The following is a 27525-nucleotide window of genomic DNA, read 5'->3' as shown; positions in this document are numbered from 1 at the left end:
TCCAAAGAAGATCTTTTACTGAGGCCTATTTAAAACATTTCAGTCCTTAATTCAAATAAACTTCAACTCAGCTGAACAGCTGATGGCCGATCCAGGTAAAGGCTTCACGGTGACAAAAATACACCCCACCTACAAAGACATCAGAGTAGGTTCCTGACTAAGAACAGTGTGAGAGTACTCAGGGTCTCTGTCCCATCTTCTTCAGAGTTCGATTGAGCTAGAAGAAAGAGAAAAGCGAAGTTAGCTATGGAGATTTCACCAGCCCTGTTCCTGCAGGCACACGACCACCAGGCCCAACCCCTGGGCCACCCTTCTGAAGTCAGGGAGGGCGTCTCTGATGCGGGCGTAGGTGTCCGCTGTGTGTGTACACAGCCTCAGTTAGGGGCTCCAATCCTGACACCTGTGGCCGTGCGCAATTAATTCATGCAGACTGGGGGCTCCGGGGTGGCTCAGCCGGTTCAGCGTCCGGCTCGCTTTCAGCTCAGGTCATATCTCATGTTTCGTGAGTTCGAGTCCCACGTCAGGCTCTAAGCTGACAGCACGGAGCCTGCTTGGGTTTCTCTCTCCCTCTCTCTCTGCCCCTCCCCTGCTTCTGCTATCTCTCAAAATAAGTAAATAAACTTAAAAAAATTTCATGCAGACTGTTCTTCTACCTGTCCTTCACACAGAATGTGCGTACGCGCGCGCACACACACACACACACACACACACACACACACACCCACCCCCTACATGGCTTGGCCCATTTTTTAGGCCTCAGAGAGGCTAAGCCTGCCAGGGCCTCCTGCAGGAGGAGCCAGGTGCCACGGACCGGAGCATTTAACAGTGACCTCTGCTGGAGGACTCAGAACACCAGGACGAAGTGGCTCCAGCTATGGCCACAAAGAGACCCCCACGCCATTGCACCCTGCACCCTCCTAGTGTTTGGCCTGACCCACAAGACCTCTCCCAAGGCAAGATGTGGAATGCACCCAGTCTGTCAAAACACAGCTTCCTGTTCCCTGCCGGCAGAAACTGGCCAGACCTGTCTAAGAGAGTGACTGCCACACGGGGAGGGACGGGTAAGAGCAGGCAGTGAATCCGCCCATATTAGGAAATACCAGGGAGGCAGAGAGAGGAGAGCTGGCCACCCGCAGAGAGGGATCTTGGAAAGAGATGCTCTGGAGAAGGCTGACGCAGCAACTGCTACAGGCCCAGCCTCACTCCCCAAACCCCAAGCAGCCAGCCAGTCTAGCTCAGAAACTTCAAGGGCCAACTTGGGGCTTTGTTGAAATGAAAAATGTAAAAACTTCCTAACTCCCCAACCAAGTTCCTAACCTCGGTCCCCAGCCCACACACCACACTCTCTCAGATTTCTCACCTCCTCAAACTTGTGAATCTGCCGGATGAAGAAATCCCCATAGCGCCTGGCAACCTTGGTGTCTGCGATGTGGATCATGTCCTGTGGAAAAAGTAGAATCAGAGGGGCAGTGAGGTAGAGCCACTAACGGACTTGCAAGTAACCATGCTGCTAAATAACCCCCTACAGTGCTTTTCAAAAGCAAATAGGTGTGTGTTGTTTTGGGGGGGGGGGGGCGGGAGCCTATAGGGGAGCGTAACCAGTTGATGGCAGCTTTCTTTCTTTCTAAACGGTTGATTTTTATTTTCTTCCTGTTAATTCATTTTTATTTTCTCCTTTTTAATTTTTTTTATTTCAGAGAGAGAGTGTGAGAGAGGGCCTGCGCGCCCATGAGCTGGGGGTGGGGTGGGGAGGGGAGAGGGAAAGGAGAGCAAGAGCCAGAGAGAGGGAGACCGACAGGGACAGAATTCTAGGCGGGCTCCATACTCAGCACGCAGGGCTCAATCCCACAACGCTAGGATCATGACCTGAGCCAAAATCAAGAGTTGGACACGCAAATGACTGAGCCACCCAGGCACCCCATTTATTTTTACTTTCAAGGTTTTTTTAATTTTATTTTTATTTATTGTTTTTATTTTTTTAATGAATAGGACTCTTTCGGCAATAAAAACATTTAAGACAGTATTTTATTCTTTTTTTTTTTTTTTGTAAGATTTGTTATTTTAGTAATCTCTATACCCAACAAGGGCTTGAACCTACAAGCCTGATATGAAGAGTCCCATGCTCCACTGGCTGACCCAGCCAGGCATCCTCAACATTTTATTCTCAACACTGTTTGGGAGTGTAATGTTTCAAATTAGTCCAGATTTTAAATTGTGTGTTTTAGCTCAAATGTGGTTGAACACCAATTTACTTGTAAATTCCTACATAATCTAGGTTAAGACCCAAGAAACTTCTGAATCTCTTTGAGAGGACTTTTTCAAGTCAAGGATGAAAAAAGAAAAGCCAGAAAAACAGAAAGCAGGGGTGCCTCACTGGTTCAGTCAGTGGAACATGCAACTCTTGATCGTGGGTTAGGAGTTCGGGCCCCAGGCCAGGTGTAGAGATTACTCAAAAATAAAATCTTTACTGAGAACAAAACAAAACAGAAAGCAGCATTTTGCCAAAGATGAACCTGAACCAGTAAGAGGAACAATAATAAAAGAAAAATATCCCCGAAAAATTTTTCACATACGGACTTATTAATCAGTCTTAACTTATAATATGAATATAACAAATCATGACGAAATTTTATTTGTAATAACTAAATGGCTAATTCTTGGGAGAAGTGTTTACTTATATCTGTATATGTATATATATACATTACCATATATATATGTACATACATATATTTTACACACACACACACACACACACACACACACACACACACACACATTTATATAAAGAAAAGAAATCTCCATGCCCTACATGGAACTTGAACTCACAACCCTGAGCCCAAGAGCTGTATATTCTACTGACTGAGCCAGCCAGATGCCCCGGGAGAAGTATTTTATTAAAGACCATCCAGATAACTGGGACTAGTTCAGCTGGGTCACAAAGAGAAGACAGAGGGATGGACCAGGTTACTGACACTGCCAAAGAATGTGTGTATGTCAGGTACTGGGAATAAACTCAAAAAGGACTTTAGGTAGTTGATGTAATGCTGCAAGGGACAGTTTTGACTTTTAAAAGCACGCATAAAACACTGGAAAACTTCCACTTCCGATGTTTCTACTTTTGGTTCGCGTCAGAGATAGCTAAATTCTGCCAAACATTAAGTCTTGCAAAAGTCATAAACTCCGAACGACACGGTTTGTTTAGCAAGATGAGCTTTCAAAACAAACTACCCAAACTGACCCAGCAATTCCACAAGTAGGTATACACCCAAGAGATTATGTGCACACAAAAACTCACAGCAGTGCTATATCCACAATACCCAAAAGGTGAAAACGATTCAATGTCCATCAACTGATGAGTGGATGAATAAAGCGGTATATCCATACGGTAGAGTATTTTTCGGCCTTGAAAAGGAATAAAGTACTAATACATGCTACAACCTGGATGCAATTTGAAAGCACATCCAATGAAACAAGGCAAACACAAAAGGCCACATATTTTATGATTCCATGTATAGGAAATGTCAAAAAATAGACAAATCCAGGGGCACCTGGGGGGCTCGGTTGGTTGGGCACCCGTGATTCTCTCTCCCTCTCTTTGACCCTCCCTTGTTCGCATGCGTGCTCTCTCACGCTCAAATAAACTTTAAAAAACTCTTGAGGGAGAGATAAATCCACAGAGACAGAAAGCAGACTACTGGTTTCCCAGGGACTAGGGTACAAGGGGAACTGGGAATGACCACTAATGAGTAGAAGCTTCTTTCGGGGATGTGGGAAATGCTGCAGAATTACACAGTGGAAATGGTTGGGTGACACTATGAATATACTAATAACCATGGAATTATACCCTTTTTTAAAAAAAAGTTTATTTGAGAGAGAGAGAGCGAGCGTGCGCGCAAGCTCGTACACATGAGCAAATGGAAGGACAGAGACAGAGGGAGACAGAATCCCAGGCAGACTCCATGCTGTCAGTGCAGAGCCAGACACGGGACTCGAGCTCAAAGTTGCAAACTGTGAGATCGTGGCCTGAACCAAAATCAAGAGCCACGCAGGCACCCCTGGGATTATACCCTTTAAAACAGTGAAGTTTGGGGCTCCTGGGTGGCTCAGTCAGTTAAGCGTCCGACTTCGGCTCAGGTCATGATCTCTCGGTTTGTGAGTTTGAGCCCCGTGTCAGGCTCTGTGCTGACAGCTCAGAGCCTGGAGCCTGCTTTGGATTCTGTGTCTCCCTGTCTCTCTGCCCCTCCCCTGCTCATGCTCTCTTTCTGTCTCAAAAATAAATAAAACACTTAAAAAAAAACAGTGAAGTTTGTTATACAAATTATACCTTAAAAAAACTCCCCAAAAAACAGTATGTTTAGACCAGCACACTTTCTTAAAACAACCAAAATACAGAATAATTTTTAAAAACCTCCTCATAACGTCAGGGCGCCTGGGTGGCTCAGTCGGTTAAGCGTCTGACTTCGGCTCAGGTCATGATGTCACGGTTCGTGAATTCCAGCGCCATGTCGGGCTCTGTGCTGACAGCTCAGAACCTGGGGCCTGCTTCTGATTCTGTGTCTCCCTCTCTCTCTGCCCCAACCCGCTTGTGTGCTCTCAAAAATGAGTAAATGTTAAACAAAAAAAATTTTTTAAACCTCCTCATAACATCAAAGAGCTGACAAGAGAATACAGAGCTACTTAAGAGAAAATAAACCATCCTGAGTAAAACACAGAAGCCCCCTCTGCACTGAAGACATTCGCTAATCAATCCTAGAAGACCTGCACAGAGGGGACAAACCAAGGCTGGGGTGTCTTACAGAAACCCCTCCCTGCACTGCTGGGACCCTGAAGGGCTACACCCTGAAGCTAAAGGCGGACACGGACACAACTGCCTGCTCCAGACATCAAGCAAAGCTCACCAAATTGGCCAAGGAGCATAACAGAAAGAGACCCATCGCCAACATACTATAAACACGAGGTGATTCTTCTGACAATCTGCAGCTGCAGCCTGGGCTTGCTACCTGGTCCCACCCAGAAAACCTGAGGTTTTGGTCTATGGTGGTCCCAGACCAGTAATCTCCCCAGGCACCTTGAAGAGGCAAAAGCAAATCCCCTCTAGGAGAATGAACGGTCGTCCTAGGTTTAAAAAACAAAAAAGGCATCTAAGGAAACACCGAACCGTGAAAAAAAAAAAAAAAATCAGAGAAAGCAAAAGCAGAGCTGAAGACACGAACAGGGACAGAACAATATATCCAAAGGAAATTAAGCAGAACAGAGGGGAAAAAAAGATGGAAGATGTGACACCGCACCCACCCTCTTTCCTCTCCAGCCTTCCCTCGGCCACGGCCTCCTCTCACGGGCCGCTCCAGCCACACCGAAGCTGTCCCCTCGCTCCTGCCCAGGGCCTCTGCTCCCTCTACGTGGACGGCTGTTCCCCCCGGATGTGCGTTTGGCTAATGTCTTTACCTCCCTCAAGTCTTAGCTTCGATTTCCCTTCCTCAGCACAGGCTGTCCCGAGCACCTTATTCAGTCCTGCGACCCCTGCCTCCCACCACCACTACCAGTAACTGGGTAGCACCTGATGATTCTAACCTACCGCAAAATAAAGGAAAAATTTCACCTCTCCGTGTTTGTGGGCCCTGCTCCTGGGCTCTCAGGGAAGCTATACTTTAACCCTTACCTAAGGTCAAAATGACCTGGCAAAACCTCAAAGCACGGGTTCTGTTTCTGCCCCAAGCAAACTCTGTACATCTACTTCATTTAAAAAAAAAAAAAAGAGAGAGAGAGAGAAGCATTCCAAACATAAAGATAAGAAATAGAAAAAAAATAGTTAAAAAAAAAAAAAAAGAATGTGGGCTGAAGAAACAGAAAAACAACTCCCGGATTCCCGTAAGATTAAAGTCATACAGCCCTGCACGTACCATAAAGCCTGTAACTCTCTGGAAGGTCATTCACTGCGACTTACAACTCAACAAAACAAAACCATACAGAACTCTCACACCAAACGTTCGTTCCCTGGAGCATTGTCTACGTTGTGGAGACCGTGCCTCTCAGGCAGCTGTCTTAACGCGGACTCGAACAGAACTTTTTTTCTTAAAAAATTAAGTGGGTCTGCTCATTTCGCATCGACACCTACTACCTGATTCGCGGCATCGGAACGCTCCGTGTCTATTTTCTTACATTAGTACATCAGCACTAGGGCAGAAAGCTTTGTGGATTTTGTTCACCGCTAAGTCCCAAATGCTCAGCGCGGCGGGCGCCCGGTCGGTGTTCATCACGGGGTGCGTGAACACAGGGCCCCAGAGGCCCAGGCCGGGGGGCGGCCGTACCTTATCGATGTAGAAGTCCACCTCAGAGGCCGACTGAAACTCGCCGTCCAGGGCAGAGATGCCGCTGGTCCACACCAGGTTCTTCATCTTGTGTTTGAAGACGAGGAGCTGGATGCGGAACTCCTGTTCCGTGAGGTCCAGGAAGCCAGCCAGCTTGGCCACAGGCATGGTGGTGTAGAGCTTGAGGAAGCTGCGGATGGTTGAGAGCTGGGCCTGCTGCTGCACTTCATCGGCGAACACCTTCAGCTGCTGCAGGAAGGGCTCCTTGTGGTAGTTAGGGTGCACGTTGTCGTAGTTGGGCACCACGGGCGACAGGAATTTGGGGCACGAGTAGCTGAAGAGCTCCTCATAGACCTGCGGGTCACCTTTCTGCATGCGCAGCATCTTGTCCCCGTATTTCTCCCGCAGCTGGAGGTGAATGCTCTCGTCAATTCGCATGGGGTACATGGTGAGCGCGATGGCCAGCAGCGCGTGCATCTGCTCGTTCTGCTTGTTAATCTGGGGGTGGGAGAGAAATCGCCGCAGGGTCAAATGCCACGGACTTTCGCAAGTCCCTGCCGCCGTCGCCCCGACACCCTCCCGGGGCCGTTCGCTCTCCCACAGTCTCTCCCAGTGTGCCCTCTAGCTCTAGTGAACCTCCCCAGCCCACTTCCAGGTCCTCCTTGGCTGGCTCCTGCATGCTCTACCAGGGCCTCCTTCTCCCTGGACCACCCCACACTCCACCAGATCGATGCTCCCACACCACTTACGACCGAGTCACCCAGAAACTCGGATGGCGCCGTAATGCCTGTGACGATCAAACAGCTTAGCTGGGTGGTGAAGGCCACTCCAGAACCTGACACCCCAATCTGACTACTCTCCTGCCCCCCCCCCCCGCCCCGACGAGAGAGTCCATCGTGGTGCTACATCACCATACTTCTAAGTCCCAACACCTTTTCTCTGCCTAGAAACCTCAATGCTGTGCACGTCTTGGACCCACCCTCCTCCACGGCAAACTGCGTGAGGGCGGTACCCACATCTAACTCATTTTTAAACACCGACAGCCCAGTGAACGCTCAGCAAACGGTTTTTGAATACATCTAGGCACTGTCGTGGGACAAAAGTAAAATGGAAGATATTGTCCCTATTGTTAAGGAGTTAATGATCTGGGATAAGAGACACAAAGAAAAGAAACTTAGAGCATGCCAGCTTGAAAAGGCATACAAAGAGCAACATTTTGGATGGCGTTTCCCCAAAACTGCTGGCCTAGGTGCCAAGGGGTCAGGCCGGTCGGAGGCTTCCTCACCATCTCATACTTGTATGTGGTCCTCTGGAACATGCTCTTGGTCCTCTGGATGTAGAGGAGGATGTTGGCAAAGACCCGGATGGCATCCTGGTAGCGACGCATCATCAAATAGGCAAAACCGACGTAGTAGTAAGTGGTCACCTGGCACTCGGGCACACGAGAGTACATGCTCTGCGGAAGAAGGGAGAAGCACCCATGAGTCCCAGAACCGATCCACCCCAGAGAGAGTCTGGAGGTTGGCAGGGCCCAGTGTCAGCTGAGGCAGAAGCCCTGGACCACCCAGGGGAAGCCCTGACTCGAGTCAGAGGTTCTGAGTACAGACCATACCATTCCCCGATTAAGTTCTAGGACCTGAGAACCTCATTTTGTTAGATATTTTAGGGGGGGGGGGGGGGCCCTGAATCAGGTAACCTTAAAATTTCTTTCAGATCCAAATCCCTCTATACCTCAGTCACATATTCCTCCTTGTCTACTCCTTGCTTTTCCAGATAAACTTGATAAAGGAACAGACAAAGACTGGAAGATACACACATGTCAAAAAGGCACCAATTTTTCTGTGGCTAAGAAAAACCACCACAGCTAATAACCATTATCTAACCATCTTAGAACTAAATCTTCTGTTAATTCCTTAACAAGTGAAACCTGAATGGTAAAAATCTACCATTGTCATTCTGTTTTGAAAACAGAATCAGAGACTGCTGAATAGTTCAAGTGTTACTAACTAACACGGAGAAAGCACCTTGCCCAGGCTCAGATTTTCATTACAGTGGTTCCCCCAGTTCTCAATTTTTAACTGGCCTGGGGATGAATCCTTTCTTCTCCCTGAAATGTATCCTAATAGATCAGAGTGTCTCTTGAAGCAGACCCTCTGGCTCGGGAAGGGGGTGGGGGGAGGGGTGGGGAGGGGAGGGAGGTGCAGGTAATCACCTTCTTATTCAGTTCGATATTCTCCAGCACCTTGATGGCCTGGTAGTAATCCCCTAACAGGGAGTGCAGGCGCAGGAGCCCCACCAGGCTGAAATACCCAAGCATCTTGTAAAGGGAGTGCCGTCCATACTCCCCGGCCACGCTCTCGGGGTCACCTGAGAGAAACAGATACCGTGAACACTTCCGCAGGGGCAGGTGAAAGAAGGTAAGCCTGAGCCCTGAACGTCACTCGGTGACCTCTTCACCTACCGGCGGCCTCTAAAGCTTCCCGCAACAGAGATTCACCGCCCTCAAAGAAATACCAAGAAGCAGCACACTTGACCTGATGCTAACCTTTTCTTTTTTAAAGTAATCCCTATGCCCAACGTGGGCTCGAACTCATGACTTTGAGATCAAGAATCACATGCTCCACTGAATAAGCCAGCTAGGCCTCCCTGGCCTTAAACTAATCTTAAATTTACCAACAAGAGTTGCCTGAGTGGGGTGACAGTTTTTTGGTGTTTTTTTTTTTTTTTGTCCCTAGACACCTGAGAATACCGAGATGGCCCCTTTTCTCAGGAGCAGTTTACTCACCAAGGCCACTGCTTTCAGGAAGTTCTTGAGGTCAAAGCTATTTTCCTAATAACACTAAGATGCGATTTGTCTTTCTCACTGAACTGACACTTGCCCCGAACACCCGAGAACAACATGGGTAAAACTACCAACAACTCAGCATAAATCAGGCAGTGGCACTGCAATTACTGTATTCTTTCCCACCACATGCAGGAAAAGAACCAGCCACTTTTTTCACAAAATACTGTTTTTACTTGAAAGAATGGCCCATAAATTCAGATTGGGGTGTTTAGCAGACACGTTCCAAAACTGAACGAAGTGAACCTGTTACATTTCAACAACAAAATGGACAGTGCTCACTTCACTGCCAATGAAAATGTGAGCTTTTAAGCAAAAACTGTAGTCTTAAAGAACTTGTATCTGCCACTATGAGTTCAACGCCTTCCATATAAAGACTTGTCTGATGGGACTGTGACAAAAGTAACAGATGTGGTCTTTAAAAACTGTCTAATAAAAGGGCGCCTGGATGGCTCAGTCCGTTAAGCATCTGACTTCAGCTCAGATCATGATCTCACGGTTTGTGAGTTCGAGTCCCGCGCTGGGCTCTGTGCTGACAGCTCAGAGCCTGGAGCCCGCTTCGGATTCTGTGTCTCCCTCTCTCTCTGCCCCTCCCCAGCTTGCACTCTGTCTCCTTCTTTCTCAAAAATAAACATTTAAAAATATTTTTTTTAATTATATAATAAAATCTGTCAACAGAAAATCTTTATAACTCCATGAACCAGTATTCTACAAAACCATGCAGCAGTAAAAAGAAAAAAAAAAAAAAAGAAAAAAAAAGATCCATTCAAGCTGCAGGATAAACCTATGAACTTTAACATAAGAAAGTAAAAGTTCACCGCTAACGTTTTCAGAATCCTCATCCAATGAACGGGTATGAACCCCTCGCTGTCAAGTTTTGATGTAGCAGCAAAGAACGCAAAGACTGAAAAGGCTGCTGAGATACTCCTCCCTTTCCCGACTCCATGTCTGGATGAGGCCCGGTCTCCCTCATCTACTGCAACTAAAACAGACTGTAACTGCAACAGACAGAAGGCAGAAGCACACGGAGCTCTCTTCCACGAAACCCGGTGCCAAAGTGATTTGAGAAAATGATACTCTTCTCACAGGGGCAAAATTTATACAGCTCAACTTGCTGATTCTCAATCTTTAAAGACTGCAAAGCGGTCCCGACACCAAAAACTTGGGAGAATCGCTGATCTAAACAAAGGCCCTGGAGACAGTACAAATGCCTGCGAATGCTGGTCTCACGAGTGCCGGTTCAGTCTGTCGGCGACAGGCTGCCAAGCCGCACAGCCCCCAACATCAGCACTTGGCTACTGCCCACGTCCAACACCAAACGGGAGCAGCCGGTTCCCTAAGCCGCAGCGACCCCTCTGCGGCCTCTCTTCCACGGGAACAGATGGCAAGCAGCACTCACCTCCGCTCGTGTACACCTCCAGCTGCCGGTTAATGTTCGACTTGTCTACTAGGGAGTGAAGGACATTGAGGACGCTGTGCACGTTCCAGATTTTGGGATTGGAACGAAGGAAGTCAATCTCCTCCTCTGACTTCTTGGCGGTCTTACAGCGGTACTGACTGAACGACTGAAACTGTCGGGAAGAAGGGAGAGAGACCGAGTGGCGCCCGGTGCAGAACACGAGGCCGTGGGGGGGCTGTGGACTGGGAGGGGAGGGCCGGGGCTACTGCCGCTCATGCCAAACTGTTCTGCGCGCTACCTGTTTTTGCAAAGCCATCTTGGTTTAAATTGAACTTTGTTCATTACTGAGCACGTTAGTTCTTCCTCGGCTAGCTAGATCTCTAAGAGGAAAGTTAGGTTGTAAAACAAAAAAACACATTCAGTTTGGTATTTGACTCCAGACTTCAGTGTAAAGTCTATGAGCTTTGCAATGCAGTCAACCTGGCTATCAGAAGCAGGTGGCTTGGAACAGATCTACTCTTAGACGGCTGTGCCATGCCCGAGTCAGGATTATGAATGCGGTGGAGACAGGGCAGGTGTCTGTACGTGTGTCTTCCCTACTGGAGTTCACCATCAATTCACCTAGGACAGGAACCCACTCTGAGTCGCCTCTGTACCAACCACAGACCCTAACCACCCAGCGTAAGGCACATATAGAGCCCATACCACAGGTATTTTTTGAGGCAGTGGTTCCATCTGGGACCAGCAATGGGCTGGGGCTCCATCAGTCACCCAGAAAATAGCACAAGAGACCTACGCAGTCAATTAGTTTGTAAAAGCTCCTTGGCTGATTCTGGTGCACACCAAGTTTGGAAACCAGTGACCTAGAATCTAGGTCCTAGATGACCCAAGAATGTTCAACTCCAAAATATCATCTTCCTCTAAGAATGTAGGAAAATGTTTCCAGATTTACAATTAACAGAAGAGTATCCAGAATACTGAACAGATTCTATGTCAGTAAGAACAAGACAATCCAATGGAACAATGGACAAAGGACACTGATGATCACTTCAAAGAAAAATAAGATTGGTCAATTAACAGGGAAAACGCTTGATCTCTTCAGATACCAGAGAAATGCAAATTAAAATGAGATCACCATTTCTTTCCCATCAAACAGACAAAAATTAGACCAGTAACATCCACAGCACAGAAATTCTCAAATACTGCTGACAGCAGTGTAATCTGACACAGCCCTCGGGGAGGGCAAGATGTTACTATTTCTTAAAATCCCAAGGGACTGCATGTTCTAGATCTCTACAGTGGTGGTGTACACATTTGTCAAATCTCATCAGCAGTGCACTTAAAACTGGTATTTTACTGTGTGCAAATTTTGACGCTATAAAGCTGATTTAAAAAAACGTAAAAAGCAAATATCCTTCAACCAACAATTCTACCTCTAGTGATCTCTAGAGACGAACCTATGTGTAACATAAATGTGGATATTTACTAACTCACTGTTTGTAGCAGTAGAAACTGAAAATCTAAATGTTCATCACCAAAAAGGTAGTTTACACAGATCTTGTAGTAAGCAGAAAAAAACAAAGAAACAAAGCAGCTTTGTTTCTACATGTCTCTATGTAGACATGTTAAGTGTTCCATATCATAACAAATTACATAAATATATTATTGAACCATCTCTAAATGGAGTTATTTTTGTATGTATGTAACCCTGAGAAACATTAACATGGTGTCTATCTTTCCAGACAATAACTGATGCCTCCACAAAGGCGAGGAAGACACTTTATCTGCAATCTGAAATAGACGAAGGTTTTAAACAGTAACGATATATAGATGTATTACTTGTACTGATAAAAGTAAATGAAAGCAGAGTGGCGGGAAAGAGCCACTTACCCGTGTGACATCTACCTGGCCAGGCAGAATCCCACCTGGCCCTCACTGGCCAGGCTCTGTTACCGGTGAGAGCACTTTAAGCCCCTTAAGAGAGCACCAGCTAAGCCCAAGGGATTATGATAATCTTAAGAAGGATGAAGAACCTTAGCACAGATGATCCTCCTTGACCTGCTGTGAGTCAACAGGACCACCAACCTTCTAAAATATGCCAAAGAAGGGGCTGACACAAGCCAAGACGCCAGAAAGGGCAAACCAGGCCAGTGTGGTTTGTGGCCCTCACTGCACAAAAGGCACCAAAGCCTCATCTTAAGCAGAAAGCCTCTCCCAAAGGGCCCTGGGAGGGCTTTCTCAGCCCACCAATCACAACTTGCCAACACTTTCTAAGTGTCTGGTCTGTGCAGCTCAAATAACAGCTTTATTAAGAATCTGATTTCTCCGGAAATTCCCAGTGAGAGTTATCCAGTCCTCATAAAACTCACAGGAAACAAGTATCTCCAAATTCAATTATTCTGTGTTTTTTAAGTCTATATTCTCTTTTTAAAGAATAAAACTGACCTAAAAGAAGGTGGAAAAGAATAATGATAGTATTGACCATCACAACAACCAGGCAACATCTACTGAGTAATTCTTCTGTGACAGGCACTGCACTAAGCACTTTAGATGTCATTTCCAGTAATCACCCCCCAAATCCCGCTTTTACAGAAACCAAGGCAATGTGGTTAAGTAATTTGCCCAGGGTCCCAGGTTAGTGAACAGCAAGACTTGAAAAGTGTACCCCTGGGCTACACAGCTGCTATACTTGACATCTGACCCAGTTCTTGGTGGAGCCTCCATAGGAGCACTCCAAGACAGGCAATGTTTCCGCCTTGATGCTAATGTTCTACTTTATTCTTATCTAGCATATAACCACTATCACAGTCAAGGCATACAACATTTCTGTTTCCTAGGAGACGAAAGTCAAACTTGGGAGAGCTTAAACAACATGTCCACGTTACAGACTACCAGGTGGGAGCCCCCACACCAGCACCCACTCACTTCTACCTGACTCCAAAGCCTAGGAAGCCTTTATTCTCCCTATCAGACCAACTCTCAAGGTCAGGTAAGAGCTTGGTGCAAGTCAGCTCGACTACCAAATTGATACCCAGAGCTCTTATGCGTCACTGACTCTTCAGAAAACCATGACACTGAGGACCGCCACCAGGGGATATCCCCAACCACGGTGGGGACATTTTTATCCCAAGCATCTTTTTAACAATGCAAACAATGGTAACTGTTGCTCCTCTGTTGGACTAGTTATTTCAAATGAGATCACGGCTGGCCAGATACCTGATAGATGAACTCATCAATGATATCCCAGAGCCACTGGTTGGGTAGTTCAAGGGGAGCAGGACCATCGGCATCTGCGTGGGAGATCACAGCAAAGTCAGATGCAAACTATGCCCACTTGGTAAGGCTATATATAGAATACATTTTCTAATTTTTCTCTTAAAAAGACCATGAATAACAGGACATCCCCCCTTCCACTTGCATATTAAAATTCTGCTAACAAAAAGCTAGAGGCCAGCACTGGGCCTCATCACAGCCTCACACCCTTAACCAAACTCAAACTCACTAAGAATGTAGTTGAAGAGATTGCAGTAGTTGTAGTAGGATTCAAATCTCTGCTCCAAGGAGGGTCCTCCCTGTAAAAAGAAAGGAGACATCAGCACAGATGTTTAATTTAAATGTGTTTTACTCAGGGCCCCTGGGTGGCTCAGTTGCTTTAGCATCAGACTCTTGATTTCAACTCAGGTCATGATCTCACGGGGAGTTTGAGCCCTACACTGGGCTCAGTGTTGACAGTATGGAACCTACTTGGGATTCCCTCCCTCCCTCCCTCCCTCCCTCCCTCCCTTTCTCTGTGCCCCTCTGCCTCCCTGACATGAGTGCTTTCTCTCAAAATAAATATTAAGAAATAAAATATATGTTAAAAAAAAAAAAAAAGAAAAGAAAAGAAATAAAATCTATGTATTTTACTCATGGTCTACCATGACGGCTAAAGACCCATGAGAACTGACGGTGACTCTCTCCTTCTGAGGATGCAAAGAGCACTCAAGTCAGAGGGAAGACTGTAAGAGCTAGAGCAGTTCAAAGGGGCATTGAATATCAGACCGTAATGTTCAGGTTTTACGGCAACAACCCCAACTGACCATTAAAGAACAAGCATGCAGATCCAGTGAAGCAGAAAGACAGGAGTACTGGGGCGCCTGGGTGGCTCAGTTGGTTAAACGTCCCAACTTTGGCTCAGGTCGTGATCTCACAGTTCATGAGTTTGAGCCCAGCGTCAGGCTCTGTGCTGGTAGCTCAGAGCCTAGATAAAGCCTGCTACAGATTCTGTGTCTCCATCTCTCCCTCTCAAAAACAAACATTAAAAAAAAAGAAGGAAAGAAAGACAGAAGTACTAACAAAAGCAAAAAGGTAAGATCACAGCGCTCAAAGAATGGTGAGAGCAGATAACGCTACACTAGGCTACACGAGACTAGAAGAGGCCAGGAGTGTAGAGGTCTTTCAGGTCAACAGAAATCTAGGCCAGAGGGGTCAGTAAATCCACCATCCCCTGTTTTGGTCAATAAAAAGTTCAACTGGAACACAGCCCTGCACTCACTGTCTACGGCTGTTACAAAGGCAGTGCTGAACACATTCAACAGAGACCATGATGGCCTCAAAGCTAAAAAAAACCTATCTGGCCCTTTATAGTGAAGGCTGCTGACCCCCATTCTAGACTTCATGTTGCTGGGAACGGAGAACCACTGAAGGCTTCTGAGCTGGGGAATAACACGATACTATCTGTAATGGGGGAGAAAGAACACAGCCCTGGAGTTTTAGCCCCACTGCTTACTGAGCTTCTGACAAGGTACTCAACGTCTATGTAGAATGAGACTATGTCGTAAAAGTGCCCAATATAGTTAAGTGTTCTTTCAATGAAACGCCCCCACAAGATTTAACGTTGGCCGTATATATGAATGTACCCCATGTGGTACCTAATGAAGAGGTTACAAGATCAATAAGCTTCTGCTGAATCTTTATTACAGACCAAAGGTTAAGATTGGGCGTGGTAGAACCACTTGCACTATGGGTTCTGATGCCACGGTCTTCCCAAGAAAGCCGTGTTATATAGGCTAGCTAGACTCAGCATGGCTCACATAGTACCTGAGCCAAAGCATCAAGTGTAGGAGGGAATCTTCACTTTCTCTCACATAAAGTAGTGAGAGCTCTCACTGGGACGCCAGAAAAGCACGGCCCCTGCAGTACTCGGACGACGGGAACGCCTCCAGCCGGCACTCACGGTGGCTCCCACGGCAAAGCAAGAGCTCGCTAGTCAGGTCAAGCTGACCCCTCAGGGGGACGAGACCCGAGTTAACTGTGAGCAGGCAGAAATACTCTAAGGAGAGATCATGGTGCCAGTTTCCTTCATTTACACATGCACACGCACGCTCCAACAATTAGCCTGTCACCATCGGTGACGAGGCACGGGATTACAGCCGTGAACAAGATCAAGTCCGTGCCCTGGCGGAGTTTTACCCTCTAGCGGGGGTAGCAAACAAAAACCTAGTAAACAAATAATACGATGTCAGCTAGTGATGCACATACGCTCTGAAGCGTGGCCAGGAGGATGGCCCGAGGATGGCCAGGAGCCCAGGAAAGGAGGGGAAGCCAGATCAAGCAGAACTATGACTAAGACTTGGGATTTTATTCTAAGTATGAGAGCAAGTCACGGTAGGATTGGGAGGCAGGGTGTGACTTGGTGAGACTATGTTTCAAAAGGATCACGCTGGTTACCAGGCTGAGGATAAACTCTAGTAGAAGAGTGGAAATGGACACCAGGTAAGCAGCTACACAGTCCAGGCAAGAGACGATAATGCGTTGAACTAGGATAGCAGCAGTGGTGGCGGTGATAAGTGGGTGGTTTCAAGAAGTATGTTGAAGATAGAGCTGAACAGGATTTGCTGCAAGGCTAGAAGTCAAGTGAGACAAAAGTCAAGAAAGAGGCCAAGGTTTTCAGTCCAAGTCACCTGGATGCACGGTGGTATTATTTGCGAGTTGGCTGACATGGGAAGAACAGGTTTACAGGGAAAAGAAAACTTCAGTTTGGGGTATGTTACACTTGAGATGAGATGACCAGAAAGACAACCAACTGGAGACGTGGAATAGGTAGCTGGATATGCAAGTATGGATTTAGAGACACTGGGGCTAATAACAGAGATTTTCAGTCATCATGTGTATCAATAGTACAGATCGTATTTTAAGAGACTTTTGTCATTCTAAAATTCAGAAATCAGAGAAGAATCAAACAGGTGCCCAAAGTAGGGGGAGTGTGGCGGAAAGAACACTGGTACTCCAATAAGACAGGCCCGAGTTCAAGGAGTCTGGCCACTTACTAGTTGTATGAATTTGAGAAAAACCACCTCAATTTGCCTGCTCTGCAGGATTACGGTGAGGATTAGAATATAGATGCATGTCAAGTGCCAAGCATTATGCTTGACACACGGTGACAATTTCATGTATGTTTCAGAGTCGAAGATGCCACGGCAATGCACTGGAGTTAAAAAAGCAAGGACATCACAGGCAGAGACAAAAGAAGGTGCTCAGGGGGCCCCAGGGTGGCTCAGTCGGTTAAGCATCCAACTTCAGCTCAGGTCATGATCTCACAGCTCATGAGTATGAGCCCCGTGTCAGGCTCTGTGCTGACAGCTCAGAGCCTGGAACCTGCTTCAGCTTCTGTGCCTCCCTCTCTCTCTGCCCCTCCCCTGCTTGTGCTCTCTCTCTCTCAAAAATAAACAAACATAAAAAAAAAATTAAGAAGGCGCTCAGGAACACACTATTAGGATGGCATCCTACAGCCCAATCAATGTGATGAGTGCAAGTCAGAAACTGTGGGGACGGAGACATTAAAACGGACAGCAAAGCTATCACCTATTACAGTTTGTCTGGAATAGATACCCAACTTGCTAGATTCAATCATTCCCTCTGTTGTTATTATTACTATTTTTTTAGCGTTTATTTTTTTTGAGAGACAGAGAGAGACAGAGCGTGAACAAGGGGAAGGGCAAAGGGAGAGGGAGACAGAATCCGAAGCAGGCTCCAGACTGTGACGCGGGGCTCGAACCCACGTACTGTGAGATCAGGACCTGAGCCGGAGTCAGACGTTTAACTTACTCAACCACCTAGGCGCCCCCCCCCCCCCCCCCCCCGTTATGTCTTAAAAGAATACTGAGAACACATGCCAACCACTCTTGGACACCGAACCAGTATAAACCAGTGGTTGTGTTCCAAACACAAAAACGACACACAGTTTAAAACAACGCCAACAACACTTAGATACTCACACTGACTTTGGCATATATGTGCCTGTAGTATAATTCTTTGTACAAAATCAGGAAGACAGCATCTGAAAGAGATGGCAAAGGGGTGCTTTAGTAATCCACAAACAACCAGGGTCTTCAGGCAGTTCTAGCCCCTTTGAAGGGAGTAAAGGAATAAACATGATTTAAAAGACTAAACGACATCTACATTTTAAATTTTAACACTTACACCCCAAGAATACCTGCAACAAGAAAATTCACCTTGTTTTATCTTTCAACCTCATCTTCATCTCATTCAGACTCATTTCCCGTCATTTAAGATATTTTGCCATCCAGTTGTTTAATAAACCAGCACATAAATAAATAGTAACAGCTCCCAAGAAACCAATGTCACGTTATCAAAACCGGAAATATATGGGTATCTTTTATTTAGAAATCCTATTTAATTTTTTTATATTTTTTTTTGAAAGAAAGAGAACACATGGAGAGGGGGGAGGAGGAGACAAAGAAAAAGGGGGGCAGGGGGGAATCCCAAGCAGGCTCCACGCCCAGTGCAGAGCCTGACTCAGGGCTCAATCCCATGACCGAGAGATTGTGACCTGACCCAAAATCAAGAGTTGGATGCTTAACTGACTGAGCCACAAATCCTATTTTAAAGAACTTATCCTATTAATACGATACAACCACTAGGAAGGAAGGAAGGAAGGAAGGAAGGAAGGAAGGAAGGAAGGAAGGAAGGAAGGAAGGAAGAGTTCTTTGGATACTGACACTGAGCAGAAAAGAGCTAACAAAGCAGGCGTGAGACTTCTACCCTTTGGCTAGTAAAGCTGGTCCTTGGCTGGCATCTGGGAACCTGGATCTCAGGAAGGTCCTCACCACCCTGATAAGAGTGGTCTGCTATGCCTAAACTGTGCAACAGTGGTTCATGCTGAACTCCCGCTTTCCTTCTGGGGTCTGGAATTTTGGTATGTGCTAGGCAGAGGATGTGCCCACATAACCAACACCCAATAAAATCCTTGGACACCAAGTCTGTAAGTAGCCTCTCTGACAGACAACTTTTCACACGTCACAATTCCCTGCTTGCTCGAGGAACAGCACATCCCATGTGACTCCACGGGAAGGGACTGCTGGCAACAAGCACCTGGTTTCCGTTAGATTCCTGTCTATGTCTTCTTTCCCCTTGCTGATTTTGCTCTGTATCCATTTGCTGTAAACCTTCACAGCTGTGGATACAACTATACCAACCACCAAACCTGGGGGTGGTCTTATAAATCCTGGAGATACAGGGGCACCTGGGTAGCTCAGTCGGTTAAGCGTCCAACTTCGGCTCAGGTCATGATCTCACGGTCCGTGAGTTCGAGCCCCGCGTCGGGCTCTGTACTGACGGCTCGGAGCCTGGAACCTGCTTCGGATTCTGTGTCTCCCTCTCTCTCTGCCCCTCTCAAAAATAAACATTTAAAAAAAAAAAAAATTAAAGTAAAAAAAAAAAAGAAATCCTGGAGATACAGAATACACTCCAAAAATATAATTAACTTTAAAAAGGAAAAAAGGGGCCCCTGGGTGGCTCAGGCAGTTAAGCATCCAACTTCATCTCAGGTCACGGATCTCGTGGTTCATGAGTTCAAGCCCTGCACTGGGCTCTCTGCTATCAGCACAGAGCCTGCTTCTGATCCTCTGTCTACACCTCTCTCTGCCCTTCACCCACTCACACACACATTCTCTCTCAAAAATAAACAAACATTTAAAAAAAAAAAAAAAGGGAGGGGCACCTGGGGGGTTTAGTGGGTTAAGCATCTGACTCTTGGTTTCGGCTCAGGTCATGATCTCACGGTTTGTGAGTTCGAGCCCCATGTCGGGCTCCAAATTGAGAGTGCAGAGCCTGCTTGGGATTCTCTCTTTCCTTCCCTCTGCACTTCCCCCACTCATTCTCATTCTCTCTCTCAAAAAAAAAAAAAAAACAAAAAAAAAAAAACTAAAAAAGATGATTTAAAAAAATTTTTTTCAGGGCGCCTGGGTGGCTCAGTCCATTAAGCAGCCAACTTCGGCTCAGGTCATGATCGCACAATCCGTGAGTTCGAGCCCCGTGTCGGGCTCTGTGCTGACAGCTCGGAGCCTGGAGCCTGTTTCAGAATCTGTGTCTCCCTCTCTCTGACCCTCCCCCATTCATGCTCTGTGTCTCTCTGTCTCAAAAATAAATAAACGTTAAAAAAAAAAAAATTAAAAAAAAATTTTTTTTTCAAGGGAAAGAAATGGCATTTAGTCTATGTAAAAAAGAAACCAAAGAGGTATTCCTATTTGCTTCTGTATGCATAGACCATCATGGGAAGGATAAGAAAAGAAAGTGGTAGCACTAGACGGCTCTAGAGAAACTGAAGACTTGAGGATGGAAGGGGAGGGGGGTGATTTTTATACCAAATCTCTTTTTTCACTATTAGGTCCTGTGCTTACTTTCCTATAAAATTATACACAGCTGACTGTTGAACAACGTAGGGGTTAGGGGCAAGAACCGCCCCCTGCACAGTCAAAAGCCCACACAAATAACTTCTGACTCCTCAGATATTTGACTGTTGAACTTTAATAACCTACTGCTGACTGGGAGCCTTACCAATAACACAAACTGTCAATTAACACATATTTTGTATGCTATGTGTATTAGATACTGTATTCTTATAATAAAGTAAGCTGTAGAGGAGAAAACGTTAAGAAAATTGTAAGAGAAAATACATTTACAGTACTGTATGGGAGCGAAAATAATCCATGTATAAGCAGACTCACCTAGTACAAACCCATGGTGTTCAAGGGTCAACTGTATTACAGGACTTTGTAGTTAAGACACACAATGTTACGTTCTTATAGGCAATATATTAAAGAAAGAGGTCTGAGCACCACAGAAAATAAACTCTCCGAGAGCGACTTCTAAACCGAGCTGAGTAAATGAAAAGACACTACATGTCCATAAATTAGAAGACTTAAATATAAAAGCAACATACCCCTAATTCTATTTTCAGAGTCAACACCATCCTTAGCAAAATCCCAGCTGGCTTTTTGCCGAAACTGACCGGCTGATCCTAAAACTCATATGGAAACCCAAGGGACTCAGAAGAACCAAAACAATCTTGAAAAAGAACATAGTTGAAGGACTTACACTTCTGGTTTCAAAACTTACCACAAAGCTACAATAATCAAGACAGTGTGGCCCAAGCATAAGGAAAGACATATAGATCAATGGAGTTAAAATGAGAGTCTAGGGGCGCCAGGGCAGTTCAGACGGTTAAGTGTCCAACTCCTGATTTCGGCCCAGGTCATGATCTCACGGTTCATGAATTCGAGCCCCGCGTCAGGCTCTGCACTGACAGTGTGGAGCCTGCTTGGGATTCCCTCCCCCAACCCTCAAAATAAATAAACAAAACAAAAAAAAAAGGCTGAGAAGGGCACCTGGGTGGCTCAGTGGGTTAAGCATCCAACTTCGGCTCAGTTCATGGGTTCTAGCCCCACATCAGGCTCTATGCTGACAGCTTAAGAGACTGGAGCCTGTTTCAGATTCATTCTCTCTCTCTCTCCCCCTCTCTCTCTGTCCCTTCCCTGCTCGTGCTCGCTCGCTCTCTCAAAAAATAAAACATTAAAAGAAAAACAAAAAGCCTGAGAGTCCAGACATAAACCCTTACGTTTACATGATAACCAATTTCGACAAAGGTGCCAAGACAATTTAATGGAAAAACAGTCTTTTCGAAAACTAGTGCTAGGACAGCTAGTTATCGACATGTAAAAATGTGCAGATGGGTCTTCCTACATCACACCATATATAAAAAAACCATCATAAAGTGAAAGGTGGAAGGAAGCTGCCAGAGAGCCCATTCCCAAGCGACTATAATGACCTCCAAAATTACAGAGGGAAATGGAAACAAGTCAGGACAAAGATCTCAGTCTCAGCTTCACCACACTTGAGAGGTCTCTGTCCCCTCTTTGTTTATTCGGCCTTCATTCAACAAGTTCTTTACTAAGGGTCTATTGTGTACGAAGTCCTGGGGAAACAACACAGTGAGTGAAAGACACAGATCATTTGAGTCTCCTAGCGACCCCCGAGTCGCAGGATCCCACCCAGCGCGCAGACCACAAAGAGCTCATACCTACCGTTTCCAACCTGTGGAGCGATGGCTTCGGCCTCAGGCCAGGGTGTATTCTTGAAGAATCTTTCAGTCAACTTGGTCCAGCTGAAAACCAAGCACAAAAATTCTACAAGTCCAAAACAGGAAGGACCTGAGAAGAAGAAACCTTCACATTTTACAGATAAGGACCCAGGCTCACAAAGGGGAAGGCGTCACAGAAACGAAGCCAGGGCCAAAGCCCTCCAAGTCTACAACTTTCCTATACCCAACTCTGCACCTCAACTTTTCTCAATACGGTAAACACTCCTTTTTATCGCTTATGGGGCAGCTGGGTGGCTCAGTCAGTGGGGCTCCAACTTCGGATCAGGTCACGATCTCAGAGTACATGCGCTTGAATCCTGCCCTGGGTTCTGCGCTGACAGCTCAGAGCCTGAAGCCTGCTTCAGATTCTGAGTCTCCCTCCCTCTCTGCCCCTTCCCCACTCACGCTCTGTCTCTCTTTCAGAAATAAACGCTAAAAAAAATTATCAGTTAGGCAACCACCGTGCTCTTCAGGATCATTTCCGGCCTCCGTGTCATGAACTCCAGTCATACTTAACAGCTTGCTGTTCCCTGATCTGATAACCTGTTTTAGATACTCCCACCCTTCTCCCTTAGCAATATTTTTCCTACTCTCCTGGAGCGCCGTGTCTCCTCCTTCTTTCCAAACTTGGAAGCAAATCTGTCTGTTGTGGTCTGATGCCATCGCAGACACCGCTGCCCACGATGCTTCCCAGCCCTACAAGAGGTTTCCGTTCCATTTCCCTCCTGATCCCCTTAGGAGCTACTTCAACTTTCTCCCACTCTCCTCAACTCCCACCTCTCTCTCTCCTCCGGATCTTTCAGTTCAGCACAGAAATATGCTCAAGTTCCCGCTTCAAGACATGCGACAAAACACAAAGCATCTCAACAACACTTTATGTCCTCTACACTTGCTACCTCTCCTTTGTCATCCTCCATTTCTCACCCTCTGCCATCTGGCTCCTGCCTCCACCACTCCACTGAAACGGACCTTGCTGGTGATCAAAGGACTTCTCAATTGCCAAAATCAACCGGCTCCTTCCTTGACTCAATCTCATCAGAACACTTAACGTTTGTTGACCCTTCCCTTCTTCAAAGTCTCTTCTCTCTGGTTTCCTGGGCCACTTCTCTCTGCTGACTTACTACCTATTTTCCTGACACTACTCTCTACGTCTATACTATCTCGATTTTCTTTCTGCCCTGTCTATTTACCATTTCCTCCATTTGCCCACTCATCTGCAAAGGAACATAACTTTCCAAGGCGCCAGACATTCTCCTCACCACACATTCTCCTATGGAAATGTGTACCCCACGCATGGCTCCAACTCTAACTGCCACATGTGATTACTGTGCTAAACAAATGAACGTCAAATTTTAATTTTATTTTATTTTTTATTTTTTTTTAACGTTTATTTATTTTTGAGACAGAGAGAGACAGAGCATAAACGGGGGGAGGGTCAGAGAGACAGGGAGACACAGAATCTGAAACAGGCTCCAGGCACTGAACCATCAGCACAGAGCCTGACGCGGGGCTCGAACTCACGGATGGCGCGATCATGACCTGAGCTGAAGTCAGATGCTTAACCGACTGAGCCACCCAGGTGCCCCTCAAATTTTAATTTTAATTAAAAAAAAACAATACTTAACTCAGTTTCTGGAAAACTTTCAAGTATATTTAGAATTATTTAGGTATGTGAATCTGATGTTTCAACTGTAAATGTTATGAAATCTAAATAGAAGGAAACCTAGGTGGCTCAGTTAAAACATCCAACTTCGGCTCAGGTCATGATCTTGCGGTCTGTGAGTTTGAGCCCTGCGTCGGGCTCTGTGCTGACAGCTCAGAGCCTGGAGCCTGTTTCAGATTCTGTGTCTCCCTCTCCCTCTGCTCCTCCCCAACTCATACCTGGTCTCTCTCAAAAATAAACATTAAAAAAAGAAAATTTAAATAGAGATCAAGTATTTCCAACATATACAAATTGAGTTATGCTATAAATACAAAATATAGGATTTAGAATGCATAATACTAAAAAAAGTAAAATAAGTCATTAACGGTTTAATTCTGATTATGAGTGGTAATATCTTAGATGTTGAAATAAATTATTAAAATTAATTTCCCGTCTTTTTACTTATTTTTTAAGTCTTATTTATTATTATTTTTATGTATTTTTATTCATTTTGAGAGACGAGAGAGAGAGAGAGAAAGAGAGAGAGAGAGAGACAGACAGACAGACAGACACAGATTCCAAAGCAGGCTCCAGGCTCTGAGCTGTCAGCACACAGCCCGACGCAGGGCTCGAACCCACAAACCATGAAATCACAACCTGAGCCGAAGTCAGACACTTAACTGACTGAGCCACCCAGGTGCCCCTAAAGTTTTATTTTTAAGTGATCTCTACACCCAACGTGGGGCTCAAGCTCACAACCCTGAGACCAAGAGTCATAAGCTCCACCAACTGAGCCAGCCAGATGCCCCTCTTTTTATATTTTTTAAACATAGCTGATGAAAAAAACTGTTACACGTGTGGCTAGCATTATTATTTCTATGGGACAGCACCGAGCTACACACTTTTAACTAGGAAGATGTGAGGAGGAAGGAAAAAACAGTTCAGGGATTAATTCTATTCACTGATCCAATAAGCCTCCGGCTATTAGTTTTGTCCACCCCTCCTCTCAGTAATGGTTTAAATTCTGCTTCCTCGGTGAAGTCATTCCTGACTATCCTGACCCTGACTGACCTGTCTCACCTCTAATGCCAATTACACAAGGGCAATCCCCTCAAAACCAGTCAAAGCGTGGCTCACCCTGTTATGCATTAAGTTGTGCAGTAATGTGGGGCATCTTGGGGGGCTCAGCTGGGTGAGTGTCCAATTCATGATTTCCGCTCAGGTCACGATCTCTCAATTCCTGAGACAGAGCCCCATGTCTTCACGCCGACAGCGCAGAGCCTGCCTGGGATTCTCTATCTCCCTCCCAAGCTTGCGTGTTGCACACGCGCACTCTCGCTCTCTCTCGGTAAATACACATTAGGAAAAAAGTCGTGCAGTAATTTAAAAATTAGGCTCTGCTGTCAGAATGTGCAGGTTCAAAACTCAAGTAGCCATGTGACTTACCCTTTCTGTGCTTTGTTTCCCTCATCCGTAAGATGAGGAAAACAATACTACCTACTTCATGGGGTTACTGTGAAGCGTAATGAGTAAAACACAGGAAAAGCATTCTGAACGTTGCCTGATTTACACTGGTCGGACATACTACTGTAACTGCTGCTATAATTACTGATCACGGTGTTATTATTTTAGACCCTGTATGAGTTTTTTTGTTTTGTTTTTTTTAACTTCATTTAATGTTTTTATTTATTTTTGAGACAGAGAGAGACAGAGCATGAACAGGGGAGGGTCAGAGAGAGGGAGACACAGAAACTGAAACAGGCTCCAGGCTCTGAGCTGTCAGCACAGAGCCCGATGCAGGGCTCGAACCCACAAGCTGTGAGATCATGACCTGAGCCGAAGTCAGAGGCTTAACTGACTGAGCCACCCAGGCGCCCCAGACCCTGTATGAGTTTTGGCAATACAGTCCCCCAACAAAGTAACATGTCTCCCCCAAGGAATCACGGAAACCCCTTGGGCTCTCTCTTTACAGAGAAGTGATTAGACAGCACCCTTTTCAGGGGCTGCATCACTAAACCAGTCCACCTAGAAAGAGGGTCATTTCAGCCAGCAGTCTGTACCTGTTCTCATAGATGTCTTGGATCTCATACACCTTCTGGTCAATGACGTCGCTGGACACACGACTGGCCTGCAGCTCATACACCTTCTGGTCAATCAAATCTGAGACGGTTTTGTGGAAATACTGGATGAAGTTTTTGATCACTTCAGGGATCACCTGATAGGTCTGCTGTTCATACTGACGTTCATAAGCCAGATCCTGCTTTGGATCTCCTAAAGGTTGGACAGAACAAATACTTTACCAAGTGCTTTCAAACCCACGTATATTACAAAACAAAAGGGCAAGACCATCCTCTAAATTAAAGTCTACAAATCAGGTATAATTTCCTTTTAAGCACTCAGAAATATAACTGTCCCCAACTCACTCTCAATCCCGGTACGTGGTTTCTTCAAAAAACGCACCACTACTTAAAAGTATATGTTTGTTCATAATCTCTTTCCTCCACTAGAACCTGAAGCCTAAGAGGGCAAGAACCTTGTACTCAGTGTACCTTCAGGTGTACCCATGTGGTTATATGTGTGTTAGAAGAGAGAAGACGACTGTGGGAAGGGAAAGTAAGTAGTAGGCGCTTAATATTTTTTGGATGAATGAATGACTGCCATTTTCTACCAATACAACAGTGCAAGTTACCAAACTTCTCTGCTCTGTTCTCTCATCTGCCAAATGGAGACAACTTTAATTTAGGTACTTTATAGAACTGTTTTAAGGACTAAATGAAACGCTTTGGACAAAGTACCTGCAACCATGCACGGCACTTACTAAGTCAAACCAACTCACTACGTTTCAGGAAACCCCAAAACCTTCCAAAAATACTTCACTTGGGCTTGGTTTGAATTTCTTTAATTTTGCCCAAGATTTTCTTCTTCAGCGAATAGTCTGACAAGGAAACCACATCCAGGATAGTAAGCTTTCTCTTCTTGAGACTCGGAGGTGGAACATGAAAAAGACCTGGTTTATTAGGCTCTATACCACCCTCCTGCTGAAAACTAATAACTGACTCCACACCAGGACCACGAAGAAAGAGCGTTTAACAGATGCCCGTCAAAGCTGTTCTGAGACCTTCAAAAAGGTGCCAAACCCTAGAAGCGCCTAGCTAGCCAGACAAGTCCATGGTCTCACCTGTGTGCATGTCATAGTCGCCTGGGTAAGCATAGGGATCATAAGCAGCCTATTAAGGAAAGAGACGGAAACGGTCACCAATTCGTGAACCCAAAACGTTCGTTCGACAATGTTTAGGATAAGCAGGGTACTAAGAATACGCAAGTGGGTAAAACACAGTCCCTGCCTTGGAGAAACTCACACGCTTGTGAGAGAAGGGAGAATAAACCAGACAGCAATACAACGTTACGGATGCAAATAAGGTAGAGCAAAGCCCAAGAGGCTGCGGGAACCAACGGAGTTTTACAAGGGGCAGCCCAAACCGTACGAGCTAAGTTACAGAAACACAGAATCCTTATGGGATTCCACAAGCAGCCTCCGTCTCCGGTCTCGCAAAAGGAGAGAACGAGGAGACCGGACATGCGAAGTGGGCGGGCCGAGACGGGGCTGGTGAGTAGCAGTCAGCCGTGGGAACAGCATGAGGGCCGCGCCCGCAGGGAGGCAGGCCGGAGGCGGTCGCGGCCCGCAAGGGCTCCCAGAGAGGCCCGGACGCCGTCTCGCCGCGGGGCCCAACATCCAAAAAACTCTGCCTCCTTCGCGGAGCTCAGTTCACGCGCAGGGCCAGCCTTACCTCGGACTCGTAATCATCAGCGGGATAAGACATGGCTGCGGCACTCGCGAACACAGCCAGAGAGAGCGAAAACTGCGGCCCGCGCCTGCGTCGTGAGGCCGGAAGTTCAGCCCCTACCGGGCCTGCC

General features: G+C 46.0%; 1 protein-coding gene across 2 annotated transcripts; it reads right to left on the bottom strand.

Moving 5' to 3' along the window:
- EIF3L (eukaryotic translation initiation factor 3 subunit L) lies at positions 1 to 27517 on the bottom strand. Of its 2 annotated transcripts, XM_042947767.1 has the most exons (13): positions 27399 to 27517; positions 26789 to 26837; positions 25671 to 25881; positions 21913 to 21992; positions 17806 to 17867; positions 14052 to 14121; positions 13766 to 13839; positions 10550 to 10721; positions 8521 to 8675; positions 7594 to 7764; positions 6309 to 6806; positions 1361 to 1441; positions 1 to 217 (listed from the first exon to the last, which is right to left on the bottom strand). In XM_042947767.1, exons 1-13 carry the CDS (start codon positions 27429 to 27431, stop codon positions 179 to 181), a joined length of 1695 nt encoding a protein of 564 aa, XP_042803701.1. In that variant the 5' UTR covers positions 27432 to 27517; the 3' UTR covers positions 1 to 178. The 2 variants fall into 2 exon arrangements, with proteins under 2 accessions (XP_042803701.1, XP_042803702.1); XM_042947768.1 differs by lacking the exons at positions 21913 to 21992; positions 26789 to 26837; positions 27399 to 27517 and having other exon boundaries at positions 25671 to 25749.
- Between the last annotated feature and the right edge of the window lie 8 nt (positions 27518 to 27525).

The sequence above is a fragment of the Panthera leo genome, chromosome B4 (assembly GCF_018350215.1).
Source record: "Panthera leo isolate Ple1 chromosome B4, P.leo_Ple1_pat1.1, whole genome shotgun sequence".
In the NCBI taxonomy this organism is placed as follows: domain Eukaryota; kingdom Metazoa; phylum Chordata; class Mammalia; order Carnivora; family Felidae; genus Panthera; species Panthera leo.
Note: the sequence above shows the minus strand (reverse complement) of the source record. Positions and strands in the feature narration are given on the sequence as shown.